Source organism: Tupaia chinensis, unplaced genomic scaffold, assembly GCF_000334495.1.
Source record: "Tupaia chinensis unplaced genomic scaffold, TupChi_1.0 Scaffold140086_1, whole genome shotgun sequence".
Taxonomy (NCBI): domain Eukaryota; kingdom Metazoa; phylum Chordata; class Mammalia; order Scandentia; family Tupaiidae; genus Tupaia; species Tupaia belangeri.
In genome coordinates this window covers 239,707-255,621 of record NW_006199965.1, presented here as the reverse complement: position 1 = coordinate 255,621, position 15,915 = coordinate 239,707, and the positions used below count along the sequence as shown (strand labels likewise).

At 54.0% G+C, this 15,915-nt stretch overlaps 1 protein-coding gene across 1 annotated transcript in view; it reads left to right on the top strand.

Annotated features, from left to right (window-relative positions):
* The window catches only part of ANGPT4 (angiopoietin 4), a 40,607-nt gene extending 24,765 nt beyond the window's left edge, over window positions 1-15,842 (top strand). The window contains exons 5-10 of the mRNA XM_006162484.3: window positions 11-68; window positions 3,331-3,446; window positions 4,309-4,410; window positions 7,026-7,192; window positions 12,402-12,532; window positions 13,450-15,842. Of these exons, the coding sequence (XP_006162546.1) occupies window positions 11-68; window positions 3,331-3,446; window positions 4,309-4,410; window positions 7,026-7,192; window positions 12,402-12,532; window positions 13,450-13,610 (735 nt within the window). The 3' untranslated portion in view covers window positions 13,611-15,842. The remainder of the gene's footprint in view (window positions 1-10; window positions 69-3,330; window positions 3,447-4,308; window positions 4,411-7,025; window positions 7,193-12,401; window positions 12,533-13,449) is intronic.
* The last annotated feature ends 73 nt before the right edge of the window (window positions 15,843-15,915 follow it).

Genomic DNA, 15,915 nt, shown 5'->3' with positions numbered 1-15,915 from the left:
GCAGCGGCAGCGGCGCCAGCTGCTGGAGTCGGTGCAGCGCCTGGTGCGCGCCGTGGCCCAGGGTCCGGGTGAGCGAGCTGGGTGCTCCCTGGCGCGGGAGGAGGGCAGGGGTGGGGAACAAAGCCGGAGGTATCCTCCCCTCTGGCTCCCTTGGCTGGTACCCATCCCCAGAAAGGCTCCACTCTCTCCCACCCTCTGTAAAATGGAAATAACAACACACAGTAATAATAACAGTGACAACAACCAATCCAGACTCTGCCCGCCGACTCCATGAGTCTTGGGCATGCCCCATCCCTCACTTGGCCTTAGTTTCTCCATCACTGGAGGCAGATAATACAAGGACAACAGCCCATACTGACAACTGTTGATTCCAGGACTCACCTGCCAGCTCCGCTTGCTTGGGATTGCCCTCCCTGTCCTGAGCCTCAGTTTCACTACAGGGAAGTTGGACTCAATGTGCCCAAGGACTTCTGTCATCCTAATGCCCTTGCCAATAAGCCCAAGAGGCCCAGACAGAGATGAAGAGGCCTCCCTGCCCCTGGTCTGAGGGGAAAACAATGCCTGAGCCTGTCCGCAGCCCTAAGTGGCTCCCAAGGGACCCACCAAGAATTTCTGGTTCCAGCTTCAATCAGTCAGTCAACAAACATCTATCAGGCACCCCCTGCACGCCAGGCCCAGGGCTGGGTCCTGGGAATACAGCAGTGCACACCACAGTCACGGCCCCTGTCTCTCGCAAAAGTGCCCAACACCTGTCCACGGGTCCCAGAGGGAAGTTCCCTTCCGTAAATGAAGATTCACTGAGTGTCTGCTATGAACCAGATACTCTCCTGGTAGTGCTCCTGAAGGCCTAAGCGCTGGGCTAGAGAGGACTTTATCCCGGGCCGGGGGGCATGGGAGCCTTTTAATCAGGGCGGGGCTATTTTAGGGTGCTCAGATTAGTACTGTGGAGTGGAGAATGACTTGATGGGAGAGAAAGAGGCTCCTCCTGCTCTGAGTCTTTATGGGGATGGGAGGTGGGGGGCTGAAAAGCCCCCAAGGCACGAGGGATCTATTCACAGTGATGAGACTCCAGACACCAGAGCCACCAGGGATTTAGGGCAGAAGATCCCACCATGGCCTCATCTCAGTCCAGCAGGGCTAGTGGGTAGGGGTTTGAGGCTCCAAGAAACCACAGGCAGGAGAGGTGGATGTCTTCCAAATCATGAGACGTGGAGTGACCCGAACGCATGGCGGCTTGTGCACAGCCCTGGCAGTGAGACTGCCTGAAGCAATCTCACTCAGTGTAGGGCAGAGGGCCTACCCACAAGTCAGCACTCACCCAATCTCCAGCTGCCTCCGAACTCTGCTCAAAGCCTCGTGGGAGGTTTGAAGGCCCCTCACCCTTTATCCAAATGCCTGTCTTCCTGTCCTCCTGTCCTCCTGTCCTCCTGTCCTCCTGTCACAAGGGAAGGACTTGAGTGAGTTCTTTTGCCCCCTGTCTCGATGGAGACGGTGGAAGCAGGATTAGTCACCAGGTCTAGCACATAGAGGTGGGTGGAACCGGGCACAGGAACCAGACATCCTTGAAGCCTGTCAGGAGGGGACCACAGCTCTCTGCACTGCTTTGTCCTGGACAAGTGGAGGCTGGTGGAAGCAGAGGGTCAAGTCTCCCACTGTCTCCAGGCATGGGAGAATTCGGTTCAGAAGGTTAGAAGGACAGAGACAGGTAGACAGGCCTAACCTGTGTGCAGTATAAAAGTGGCATTCACTAAAGCAGTCTGTTCACCCAAACTTTTATATGCTCAGTGGAGACCCAGGACTGTGGTGGCTTGCACCTGTAATTTCAGCAGCTCAGGAGGCTGAGGTTAATGGATCACAAGCTCGAGGCTAGGCTGGACATCATAGAAACCCTGTCTAGGGGCCAGCAGGTGACATGATGGTTAAGGGCACTGAACTTCCACATGGCCGACTGCAGTTCAAGTTCCGGACCTGGTGGCTTGCTTTCTCACTTTCCCTCTCTCTTGCTCTCTCTCACTTTGGCCTTCTCTGGTCAAATTAAAATAACTAAATAAACAAAGTTAAATTAAAATATCATTTTAAAAAAACCCTGTCTGAAAAAGAGCCAGGTGGGGTTGTATGTGCTTATAGTCATAGCTGGAGGCTGAGGCAGGAGGATTACAATGTGGTGAGTCCCAGTCTTGGAAAAAACTCTCCTGGGACCAGCAGTTAGCGTAATGGCTATGTCTCTGGTCTCCCATGTAGTTGACCGCGGTTTGAGTCCCAGACCCGGCGTCTTGAATTCACGCCGGGCCGTGTGCATGCATACCCAAGATCCCGAGAGGAGAATGGAGGAGAAGGGATTGCGGCATGGCCATCCCCCCTGGGGGGTCATTTCTCGCTTTCTGTCTCTCTCTGTCTTTCTGGCAAACGCACGCACCCTGTAGCAAAAACCTCTGGTGCGGGGTGAGAAAAAAAAAAAAAAGAAAAAGAAAAACACCTCTCCTGATCTTGTGCAACCCAAAGGGAAGAAATCCAGGCAGGTCCTTTAAGACCAGTGGTCAACAAGCAGGGAAAGTCGAACGAGGGGCCCCTACCAGGGCCGCGGGGAGATGCAGTTCAAAGTGTGGACTATGGGGGGAGCCCAGTGTTCCCACCCAAGGGGGCCCCAAAGAGGGAAGGTTCTGCCCCACCTGACTGGGTGTGCCTGGGTCTGTTAGCCCACTCGCGGGCCTCTGTTTCCTGGTCTGTGAGTTGGCATATACCTTATCAGGGTTCAGGCCCAAATTACTCTCTCCTGGGAGACTCTGGCAACCGCCCCTCTGGCCTCTCAGCCTGAGTCGCACCCCTCCAGTCCCCTCTCTGCACTCTGGCCAGAGCACTCTTCCTCACCACGGCCTGGGCTCCACGTTCTGGCACTCAAGGCTGACTTGGCCCTGCCAAAATCTCAGCCTCTGTCTCTTCTCTTCCCTCCTTGCCGTCACTGTGCCAGCCTTGCCCTGCCCTTTTGGCGTCATCAAACAGCCAGAGCTCCCTCTGGCCTCAACTCATGGTCCCGTCCCTGCCTCAACCTCAGTGCCCCTCCCACACCCTGTCCCTTGCACATGCCAGGCCCAGTCCCACGTTGGCACCTTTGCACATGCTGCTGCCTCTGCCTGGAACCCTCTCCCTCTCTCCACCTGGACTCAATGTCCAGGTCCCCAGTCCTCTAGAAAGCCTTCTTGGGTCTGGTTCATCTCCCTGTCCCCAGCACCTCCCAACCCAGAAGCTGCCACAGGGCAGGCAGGAGTGTCCTCTGGTCCCCTCCCTCTCTCCTGCTCACCTCCAGCTGACTTTTGCTTTGTCCCACTGCAGCCTCGGTGAGGACAGCTGAGCAGGTGTTCCAGGACTGTGCAGAGATCCAGCGCTTCGGGGCCAACACCAGTGGTGTCTACACCATCCATGTGGCCAATATGACAGAGCCCAAGAAGGTGAGTGCAGTCCCTGGGGACTGAGGCCATCAGAGCATGCTGGGCCCAGGGCATTCCATTCAGGATCAGGTTTTGCCTAACAACTGAGATACCAGAGAAGGGAGAGTGGCTCTGCCTTCTAAACCCCACCAGCTAGGGGTCATATTGTAGGAGGGAGGTTTGTTTTGTTTTGTTTAGAGATTTTAGTAATAGGGCATGTGCACTCACTGGAGAGACAGAGAGATAGAACGCGAGAAATCACCCCACCCCCCACCCCCTCACCCCCTGCCAAGAGGGGATGGCCACACTGCAATCCCTTCTCCTCCATTCTCCTCTTGGGACCTTGGGTACACACACACACTCACCCAGCATGAGTTTCATGTCACTGGGTCTAGGCCTCGAACCACAATTAACCATGTAGGAGTCCAGTACCTCAACCACTATGCCACCTGCTGCCCCCCAGATCATGGGCTTAAGCAAAAGTTTCCAAAGTTGGAAGTGCATCCTTCACCAGCATCTTTTCCGGAGGTGCTTTGAATTGGAGGTACAGAAAATATTTCTGTGTTGGTTAAAGTGACGCTAGCTGAAATAAACCCCGAAACTCCAGGGGCTTAGCACAGAGAAGTTCGTTTCCAGTGTACACGTAGTGTATATACCCTTACAGTTGAGGGCAGGACCTGGGCTTCCTCCGTGTGGGAACTTAGAGACCCTTGAGCTTTCTGATGCCCTTGATCATCAGGATACCCTGCTGCTCAGGGGTGGGGGAGGGGGGGAAGGGAGGGAGGGGCATTAGCCAAGTCACATTTGGGCCAATCTAGACCTGACCCGACTCCTAGCTGCCTCCAAGGACTTCCATCTGCCTCCTTGCCCCCATTCTTTCCAGGTGTTCTGTGACATGGAAGCCAATGGAGGCGGGTGGACCCTCATCCAGCGCCGTGAGAATGGCAGTGTGAATTTCCAGCGAAACTGGAAGGATTACAAACAGGTAATCCTTTTAGTGCTGCCCTAGTGAAGGGCTTCTCAGCCCTGAAAACTGGGGCAGAAACCTGGGGCTGGGGCTGGGTTGAGGGTGAGGGACTGGCTTTCCCCCCCCCCCACCCGGTTGAGGGTGAAGTCTTGGCTTGCCTCTCCACCCACCTCAAAAAAAAAAAAAAAAGCTCACCTAAAACCAACCAATTTGTCTAGTGCACATTCAATTTCCAGGATCTCATCATCTGAAATTGAACCCTCTTTTTCAAATTGTTGACGTCTATCCTAAGAATGAAAATTTAACTTTGTTTCTATTTTAATTTTCAGAAAAGATAATACATATAAATGCTAAAAACAATTTTTTTAGAGAGAGATTTTTTACTATAGGGCACATGTGCTCACTGGAGAGACAGAGAGAGACAGAGAGACAGAAAGTGAGAAGTCATCCTCCAGAGGGGATGGTCATGCCACCATCCCTTCTCCATTCTCGTTTGGGATCCTGGGCATGCACATGCATGCACCAGCATGAGTCTTAAGCTGCAGAGTCTGGAACTCGAACCGTGGTCGATCCCGTGGGAGTCTAGCAATGCAACCTTATGCCATCAGCTGGCCCCAGTGCTAAAAACAATTTTTAAAGAACATGCAGGAAGAGACAGGAAAGAACGTCTCACCCACCCACCAAGACGGCATTGTTTACGTGAATTTGTATTTTCACACATCTGTGACTACATCTGCAGGAGAGAGTCTTTAATATGGAATTTCAGGCCCCAAGAACCTGTGTATTTTACAAGATGAGATATTGTGCCCAATTAGCTTCCAATTTCTTAAATCTGAGTTGGATTTTTGGTGGGACCAGTAGATGGCATGATTATGTCGCTGGACTCCCACGTAGTCGACTACTGTTCAAGTCCAGACCTGGTGACTGAAAAAACTCTTGCCAGGCACATGTGCATGTGTGCCCAAGATCCTGAGAGGAGAATGGAGGAGAAGGGATTGAGGTATGGCCATCCTCGCCGGGGGGTGATTTCCCACTCTGTATCTCTCTAGCAAGGGCATGTACCTTATGGCGAAAATATCTTTTTTAAAAATAAGATTTTAAGGAGACCAGCAGTTAGCGTAATGGCTATGTCGCTGGGCTCCCACGTAGTCGACTGCAGTTCGCATCCTGGACCCGGTGGCTTAAACTCACGCCAGGCGCATGTGCGTGCGTGCCCAAGATCCCCAGAGGAGAACAGAGGAGAAGGGATTGTGGCATGGCCATCCCTCCTGGGGGGAGATTTCTCGCTTTGTGTCTCTCTGTCTCTCTCTGTCTGTCTGGCGAGCACATGCGCCCTATAGCGAAACACCCCCCCCCCAAAAAAAAAAAGATTTTAAGCAAGCCGATTTCAAAAAACTCGAAGTTTTCAAAGCAAAAGAAATAGAAAAGGTTACCCACAATATAATATTGTCTGTTTGCTGTTCATTTGACACTTATTTTTTTTAAAAAAAAAAATAACTAATTGGGCCCGCAGGTCACATAGTGGTTACAACACTAGACTCCCACATAGCCAACTGCACTTCTAGTTCCAGACCTGGCAGCTTAAAAATTACACCAGGCGCACATCTTTGTGTGCCCACAATTCCAGGAGGAGAATGGAGAAGGGATTGTGGCATGGCCATCTCCCCAGCAAGTGATTTCTCACTTTCCCTCTCACTGTCTCTCGCTCTTTCCTCTCTGGTAAGCACACACACCCTATGGCAAAAATCTTAAAACACACACACACAAATTAAGTCATGAGTGATCTTGAACCAATTGGAGGGTTTTTTAAAATATTTATTTATTTACTTATTTATTTGTTGTGATTTTTCAAGCCACCAGACCCAGGACTTAAACCTTGGTCAGCCATGTGGGAATGCAGCCCCTTCACCACCACACCACCTGCTGGCCTGAACTAACTGAAGTTTAGATAATCATTTAAGTGGCAAGAGACAGCGTCTTAACCTTAGGTCGCTCCTCGGCATGAACAAAATGGGGAGTGGGGAATCCGATGTGCCCTGTCCTTGGTGCTGAATGTCGTTCTGGCCCAGGGCAGTGGGACAAGACACTCTCAGTACTCTGTTTGGCATTTCCGGGGGGTTAAGATTTTGCAATGACTGCTGTCACCGAGCAAAGTTTGCCTTACCATTTATGCATCTACTTAAATTTTTTTTATTTGAGTTTTAACATGCAGCTAAATGTGCAAATCTCAAGAGTAAGGCTCAGAGAATTTTTATATGTGTATTCACCCACATGACCGCCATTCAGAGCTGGATACACAGCCCTTCCAGCACCCCAGAAGCCCCATGTGCCTCCTCCCAGTCCCTACTCCTCCAAATGTAGTTGCTATTTTGATTTTCATCACCACAGATTTGTTCTGTCATTGCTGAACTTCAGACAAATGTGGTTTCAATTGTTTTTAATCAGGTTTTCACATTTACAAAAGTCTTAGTCTTCCTCAAGGTGGTGTCTGCCCACACTGTACTGATGAACTCGATCATTAGGCACAGTGGTTTGGACAAATGGCCCAGGAGCCCAGCCCAGCCCAGCTTCTCAGCCTGGGGCGTAGCCTCCCCCCTCAGCAGGCAGCCCACCTCACCCTTCATTCCCTGCAGGGCTTCGGCGACCCAGCCGGAGAGCACTGGCTGGGCAACGAGGTGGTGCACCAGCTCACCAGTGGGGCAGCCTACTCCCTGCGTGTGGAGCTGCAAGACTGGGAAGGCCATGAGGCCTACGCCCAGTATGAGCATTTCCAGCTGGGCAGCGAGGGGCAGCTTTACAGGTAGGCTCAGGGCCCAGGCCGGTGGGTGGGCTGGGGTCGCTGGCTGGTGGCTCAGCATCTACACCACGGGTCAGTCCTTGGGCGTCTCCCATTCTCCCATCTGCCTCCCATTTGGGTGCACGTCACGGGATCTGGAGGCGGCTGGTTAGCACTCAGCACATCCTGGCCACTGGGTGGAGTGGAGAGAATGTCGCTGATGCAGTCAACCCCGGGAGTGGGAAGGGGCCTTCCAAGGTCATTGTGCAGAGATCCAGAAGGAAGAGATGACCTGCCCAGCCTGTCCTATGCCCTGGGATGAGGTGGAAAGATCCCTGGACAGGGACGTCAGGGGACCTGGGCCCATTCTGGCTCTGCTCCAGCTTGTTTTGTGAACTTGAGCAGATCAAGGTCTGCTTTCTCCATGCCTCTGCTTCCTCAGCTGCAGGATGGGCTTATCTATGAAGTATGGTAAAAATCACCAAACCTCCCCTTCTACAGCCTGGTTCCTGAGGTGTTCAGGAAAACGAATGAGCATTTATTGAGTACCTGCTATCTCCGAAGCACATCCCTCCGTTTGTGCCTCCCTACAACACTTTGAGATAGGCTTTACTGAGCCTTCTTTATTAATAAGGCACTGAGCTTAAGTATCCTGCCCAGGTGTCGAGTTAGGTCGAGCCTGGATTGAACATAGGTCTCCCTATTGCTATAACTCATGGTGTCTTCTCAAAGGGATGTTGCTCTTCTGAGAAACTAAAGGATCTTGAAGATAAGCATGGGCCCAGGCTATCTTTGGACCTAGGTAGAACTACATGCATAGACTCACACTCACAAGGCTGCAAAGGACCCTCCATATTGTGGGGTTCTTCATTCGGTTCCAGAATGCCCTCCACAGCCACAGCCATCATCCAAGCCATGCTAGAATACCTCCACTGGTGAGAGATCTCTGAGTGACTCTCTGTCCTCCTGCACGTTATGCCTAATTGCATTTCTGGGGCTTCTCAGTGGTGAGCCCCCACACCCCTCCTTTCTTTTTAAATGACCCTGCTTCCTCCAGCTAGGAGGTTCTGATGACCTTCCTCTGTGATCCACCCAGCCTGCTAATGTTCCTCCTTACAGTGCAAGGTTCAGAGCTGAAGAACATTCCCTGGGACTGGGCTGGGCAGGGCTGAGCTGGATGCCCCTGCTCCTCCCAGCTGACCAGCGAGTAGCCACCTCACCCTGCTGGCTCCTGTTTAAGCCACTGACCACCAAAGCTAAGACTTAGGTCTCTACTTCATCCCATCTCCCTGAGTGACCCTGAGCAAGACCCTCCTTCTGCTCCTATGTGAAAGGAGTGCCCTAGGCATACGTACCTCATCCACAGTGTTATGAGACTTGACCGAGACACTGCACATAAAACATCACAGCACTGGCACATAGAAAGCATTTAGCAAATAATATTACAATATTACAAGGCTCCCTGGGGCAGCCTTCACACCCGTGGCTGGTCTATTCCACGTGACCAGACTAGCCCTGTCGTGTCCACTGCTGTTCACATCGCCAGTGCCCGGCACATGGGAAATACATAAAAGGAAGCCAAGGTAACCTCCCCCGTCTTTCCTACGTGTGTAGCAAATAGGTCTCATCTCCTTGCCCCAGTTCTTGGACAGCAGCTTCTGTGGCCCTACATGCAATACCTGCCATTTGTCTAGGAAAGAAAATCTGGATGAAGTATCTTATTGCACTGAAGAACACACGCCATAGAGCCAGATGAATTCTGACTCGTCACTTACTGACTTGATGATTTTAGATAAGATACTTAACCCCTCTGTGCCTCAGTTTCCCCACCTATAAATATAGGCTCTGGGCCATAGTGAGAGAATACATGCTAAGGTGCTTTACATAGGGTAAGTGCTGGGTGAGAGCTGGAGATATACAAAAGATATATTCAAAGACAGAGATGAAACACTTCTGCATCTATGTATATATCTACATGCTTACGTCCATCTATGCACACATGTACGGCGTTAGATTCAGACCCTTGGCCACGCTCTCATATGTGAACCTGATGCACTGGCTTTTCAACCTAGCCAAGTGGAGCTCCCTGCTTACGGCTCCAGACTGCCCAGGACCCAAAGGGCCCACATGAACCTGACCCTCCACCAAGCCCTAAATATAATAGGCAGGTCAGCCCCATAGCCTAGTGGTTAAGGGAGCCAGATCCCACATGGCCAACAGGCATTCCAATCCCTACCCAGGCATGTGCACCTGCATGGCATGCCCAAAATCCCACCAGAATGGAGAAATGGCAGGGAAGGGATTGTGACATAACCATGCTCCATTAAGGAGTGCTTTCTCCCTCTCTCTCTGTCTCTCTCTGGTGAGAGTACACATGCCCTCTTGTAATTAGTAATAACAAACAGTATAGTTATCACTTGCCCTGTGCCAAGCACACGCTATCACTGGTCATTGGGGCCCCACCACTCCAAGTTGTTCCGTCTAGTTTAATGTGTCTGGGGGTAACCAGTCCGCAGGTAACCCCACACCCCCAGGGAGACAGAAGCGACCCAAGTGCAGAGCACAGGGGACCTGGAGATCCTGGTGCAGAGAGCTCACCCTGGAATAGGTGAGGCCTGTAATGAGGGCATTCTTCAAAGAGAGGACAGGAAGGGCACCCCGGCAATGGGGTTGAAAAAAGGCAGAGTTGACATCCTTCTAAGGTCAGTCACCCCAAACTGGTCCACCCACACCTCAAACCTGAGCAAGACAAAGGTTTCTGGGATCATAAGGAAGAGCATTTGCTCATTCAGAAAATGCCCAGGAGACTAGGGTTGCAGACCCTGGAAACCACAGGGGGACCTAGAAACTGCCAGAAAAGGGCCAGAGGGAGAGTGAGAACAGATGCTACCCCCGCCCTCCGTGCCCCCCACACTCCAGGGCCGACCAGCTGGTAAGGTGGAGAGACCCCCACCGGGAAGCTCAGAGGCAGTTAGGCATGGGCAATCAGCAACTGGACAGGGGTGTTGGGGGAGGGGCACCCTATTTGTCAGACAGCCACGGGGACCTTCTGGAGCCCAGCTGGAGTGGCCCAGAGGGAGGCCTGAGGTGGGCACAGACAAGGCTCAGGCACACAAAGAAACCTTGCACCACACACAGGCCTCCCAGAGGCAGCCAACACCCAGGCCCCATTACAAGTGCAAGATCGAGTCGGAGACACACAGTGACACACTCAGACACTCATGTACTGTGGGGGGCTCAGCACGCTCCTAGGGTACACGTTTGGGCCCACAGAATGCACACATACAACACACACAAGTACATGGCTACACAAACAAGCACACCAAGTGTGCGCACACGATCCCTGGTACAAAATAGGTCCCAGAGCTCACATTCAGGCCCACAGCAGATGTTCCAGGGCAGACTCAAAACCAACACACACACGTACGCACGGGCACAGAGAGGCAGATGTGGACTCACGTCCAGATCCACAGACCCAGAACACGTCTGTGCGTCTCACTTGGGAATCCCCAAGAGACTCACGTGTTTGTTTGGGTTTTCCCCAGGCCTGAGCCATGAGCATGCTTGAAGTGCATGAACAGTGAGTCAGGTGGGGTTTCCTGATCTGTGAGCTGGGGATCCCCCAGAAGTCATAGGTCCCCTTTCTGGCACACCAAGGAGGCGAGATGCAGAGCCTAAGCTGAGGACTTGGGGACAGGAGAGGGACAGTGTTGCCAGAATGACCCCAAGAGACCAGTCACCTTTGTCACTCATGTCAAGGTGATTTCCAACCCCAGCTCAAATGTCACCCGAGTCTCACCCCAAGTCCTGAGGCTGGCTTATGCTGACATTACAGAAGCCTCGAGGGGAGCCTCAGTGGCCACAAGGAGAAACCAGGCCCATGTAAGCAGATGGGCCACCCTGTCTGTCCCCACCACAGGAGCCCCTGGCCAGGCAGGCCTCCTCTCGGTGGGTTTTGCAGCACCGCCGCATGAACCCAGCATGACGTGTCTAAGGGCACAGCTAGAACTCCATAGCTGGTCACAGCCATCTGGACCCTGATGGGTACAGACAGACGACTCGTGGGTGAGGGGACGGGGACTGCGCCAGCCACATGCCCAGGCCCACATGCCCTCTGCCTCCCACTAGGGGCATCTCCAGACCCTGCCCTGGGGGACCAGAGCTTCCTGGAACCACCCTGGCCGCATGTGCCAGAGACTTGCCTCCACCCAGCAGGACCTTCTTAATTGCTCCCAAACCAGCTCCCCCCTCCCCTCCTACAAGCACCCCGCATTCTCTGCAGCCAGGCTCGGCCACGTACCAAGGGCCAAATAACAAGCACACAATGTCCTGCGCACTCCTCCTGCATCAGCCCTGGTCTCCGCACATTCCACCAACGCCTGCGCACAATCACAAATGTCGCCATGCACGTCACTGTGTTACCGTCTGCATGGAGGAAGGCGCTGAGGCTCAGGGAAGTCAGGCAGTCTCCCCAAGGTCACACAGCTTGTGGCAGAGCTGGGATTTGAATCTAAGTGTTCCACTCCCAGAGCTCACGGTCATGATCACTGAGAAGACTAGGATGTGTCCCCCCGCCCCCTGCACCAGGCTCAGAGATAGAAATAAACCCTCCCCAAGCTGGCTGTCAATGTCAAAGTTGCAGAGCTGGGAGTGCCCTGGGGACAGATCTGTGTGGGCTGGTGTGATCAGGAAAGGCTTCTTGGAAGAGGTGGGTGGTTGTGAGGAGGTGTGGTGGGGCTGGAATTGCACAATGGATATTTGGGCAGCAAAACACACATTGATTCCCAAGTCAGCCACACGAGGCCGGAATCCAGCTCAGCCCTCACCCACTCTGAGAACTTGAGCAGGTTTCTTTGGCTCTTGGGACCTCAGTTTCCTCGTGTGTATACTGGGAATGATAGGGGGTCGTGAGGATTAAATGGGAGTGTGTTAATTATGCCTGGCACACAGTAGCTGCTCAAGGAAATGTTAGCCGTTGTCCTCATGATCACCATCATGATCATTCTCTCTCCTCCCCAAGGCTCAGTTTCAGTGAGATGGGGGAGCCCAGCACCGAGTAGGTGCTCTGTCCCTGGGAAGCAGTAGGGGTGGGGAGGGCAATGGCCCAAGCACCCCACCCAGGTGGGGCTCACTGCAACAACTGGAGGGGAAACCCAGCCTGGGACAAAGTCCCTGGGGAGGCCCTTTCTCAACTCGGCCCCCTCTCCAATCACCTCCTCCCGGCGGCCTCCAGGCTTTCTCTGAGTGGATACAGTGGCTCAGCGGGGCGCCAGAGCAGCCTGGTCCTGCAAGGCACCAACTTCAGCACCCGCGACGCAGACAACGACAACTGCCTCTGCAAGTGTGCCCAGATGCTGTCTGGAGGTGGGTGTGAGATCGGGGCCTCACCCACCCACGGGCTTGCCCGGCTGGGCTCCATCACTACCTTCTCTACAGGTTCTCAAGGGCCCTACCAGGGTCCTTTTGAATCTGTCACCATCGGTTTCCCCAGAGGAACCTGTGGATGGGGCCCCCAGGTGGCACGATGCCAGGTCAAGGCTAACCCCAAGCCTGAGGACTCCCCACCTGCAGACCAAGCAGGATGGGTCAGGGAGACCAGGGAAAGCAGAGAGGCATCCCCCCACCCCCAGTTCTGGCTCAGGCAGTGTTCCTTGATGAGAGGGACAGAGATCAGCAAGTAGGAGCCAGGGATAAGTGAGAGACAGAGACAGGGACAGACAAAGGCAGAGACACCCCACTGACACAGGCACAGAGCAGTGGGTTCAGAGGGCTCCACAGGACAGAGAAATAGAGGCAGAGATGGAGAGAGAAGTGCAGCCCAGGGAAGTCCAGAGATGGGCCCAGGATGTGAGCGACCGAGCCCATCAGAGAGAGGCGAGTGCTGTTGGAGGACACAGAGACAGACCTAAGTGCAGGGACACCAGGAAAGAAAGAGATGAGCCTGGCATGGGAGGGCATGACAGAGACCCCTGGGGAGGGAGGTGTGGAGATGTCATTGGGGAGGGCAGATATAGGAGGCCAGCCAGGGAAGAAGGCAGGGATCCGGAGGGGCCAGGATGGACAGAGGAATCTGAGGGGTGCAGAGCCACCCCTCAGAGTCCCCGGTTGTGCTAAGAGCCTGGAGTCCCCTGTCTCCACCCAGCCCTGTCTCCAGGAGCTGGCTTCCCGGAGGACACAACAGCCCTCCCTGGCTAGACCTTGTTCTCTTTGGGGTACAGAGGTTGCCCTCACTCAGCTGCCGGGTGCCCTCTTCCAAGCCTCCTTCCTCCCTCTTTTGCCAGGGTGGTGGTTCGATGCCTGTGGCCTCTCCAACCTCAACGGCATCTACTACCCGGCTCGCCACCACGCACGCAAGCTCAACGGCATCCGCTGGCACTACTTCCAGGGCCCCAGCTACTCGCTGCGCGCCACCCGCATGATGGTGCGGCCCGTGGGCGTCTAGTAGGGACCAGACCACACAGGAGGAGCCAGACTCAGTACCCATGGACAACCTGGGCCCAACACAGGCATGGTGCCAGGGGCTTGTTCTGGAAGCCCTGGATCTCCAAGCCAGCCCTCCTTGCCCCAGAAGTCCAGAGAGTCAAGTGCTTCCCTGCTCCCCTCAATTTGTGAACTTCTAGGTGTTTGGGGCACCCCACACCCCTCTGCTCTCCTGCCTCCTGCGGGGACTCTGTGCCAGCTTGAAGGTTATAGGACCCCAAATGAGCTGAGAACAAACAGCATTCGCTCCTTAAAGGAACACTGACCAATGGAAGGAGCGGGACGAGTGGGAATGTTCACAGGCAGGATGCTGCTCAGACGGAGGCCGGATTCTGTCCCTGGGCCGTCTGGGAAGAACAGCTCCCGTTCCAGGCTCCCCGTCCAAGCCTTCCTAGCCTTGGCGTGTCCTTGGACTTCCTTCCCAAGTTTGAAGCCCCCAGAGGGAATTAGTATTTCTCCTCCATGTTCCACCGCTCCAAGGCTCACAGTCAGACATGGCCTCTCAGGGGCCTCCGGGCTCTGAGAGGGATGCCTTTACCCAGCACGTCTGAGAGTTCAAAGTGCCTGGGACGGAATGAGAGAAGGAAACAGCACCTTAGCTCAAAGCAAATGGGCATTCTGAGCCGCAGAACTCTTCAGGACCTTTAATATGGTCACGGGCCTCGTGACTGCCTGCTGAAGGGCTGGAGTGGGCCCTTTCTCCACGTCCACTCTGTTTTTCATTGCCAGAAGCTGTGTGCACTTCCGAGAGAGACAGAGAGACAGAGAGAGAGCGAGAGAGCTCACATCCTCACCATGGGTCTGGCCATACCACAATGCTTTTCCTGCACTCCTCCTCCTGCCCATCAGGATTTGGGCATGTGCTCTCACAAGTCCAGTGTGTTTTTCAAGCTGGCTAGGGCTGGGATTCAAACTGCAGTCAGTCCTGTGGATGTAGCTCCCCTAACCACTAGGCAATGGGGCTGGGCTTGTCCAAATCTACTTATTGAAAATGGCCCTGTTTGTCCCAAAACATCTCTTGGGGTTGGTGCTCACCTCAGGAGGAGAAGCTACTAGGCCATGCCCCCCGCCCCCAGCTCTCTCACCCCTTTTAGCTGCAAGAGCTACAGTGACAAACTCAAACAGCCTCTAAAACCAAACGGAAGGGAACGTGGGTTAAAACAGACACCCACTGTCCCTGGAGAAGGGTCTAGAACTGAGCCCTGCCTGTGCCAAGGGCTGGCGTGCTCTAGTCTCCTTCTGGCCCCAGGAAGCCAGCTCTCTGCTGGTGTGGCTGTCCTTGGGACTCCTGGCCAACCTAGCTCATGCACCCTCAAGTACAGGGACTGTCCAGTCCCAGGTCTGGATCCTTCTTGCCTCCAAGCCTGAACCCCTGGGCCCTCCTTCCTGCCTCCTCCAATCATGTTGCAGCATCTGGGGGTCCACCGTGGGGAAGAAAGGGTCAGTGCCTGAGTCTGGGAACCCAGAGGCACCTCATGAGCTTCTTCCAGAGGCTGGAGCCAGAGAGGAGGCATAGCCACCCTGCCACCCACCTCTACCGTGTCACCCTCAGCCTCCTGCCAAGACGCATCTTCAGATTTCTCCAGGAGAGGCCGGGCCAGAAGGAATGGGACACCCTCACCCCACCTGGCTCTGCCCCAGTTCCCCACCCCGCCCCACTCCACCCCACTCTCAGCCAATCAAACCCCTGGGCAAACCCAACACAGACTTACTTTGATCTCCTTAAAGGGAAACAGCACTTTGTACTCCTCAATGCCTAAAAGACCTGGTTGCTAATGGTGGCATTCCAGGTGACATGGGGAAAGTCCTTAGGACACTGGCTGCCCAGAAAGCTCCAAGTGCCCAATGCAGCATTTGCCCAGAGACTATTTAGCATCGGCTGTGTACGGGGTGGTGTGGGGGCAAGGCGGGCGTCCCACACCTGCTCCAGCTCTGAGGCCTTAGGCCAGTGCTTCTATCTCTCACGCTCTGGTCCATTGTCAATGCCTCGGTTTTCTTGTCTGTAAATCGGAGATAATGCTCCCTCCTCACTGCCGTAAGGCAGGAGGAACTGAGACCATCTGTGCAAACTTCTTACCAGAGCTGGCTGAGCGGGTGATAGAGAATAGCAGTCACCAAGAGGGGAAGGGCGAGGAAGGCGATCCCCCCCCCCGCCCCGTTTTTTGTTTTGTTTGGTTTGGTTTGGGTTTTTTTTGAGAGGTTTTCGCTATAGGGCGCGTGCGCTCGCCAGACAGACAGAGAGAGACAGAGAGACAGAAAGCAAGAAA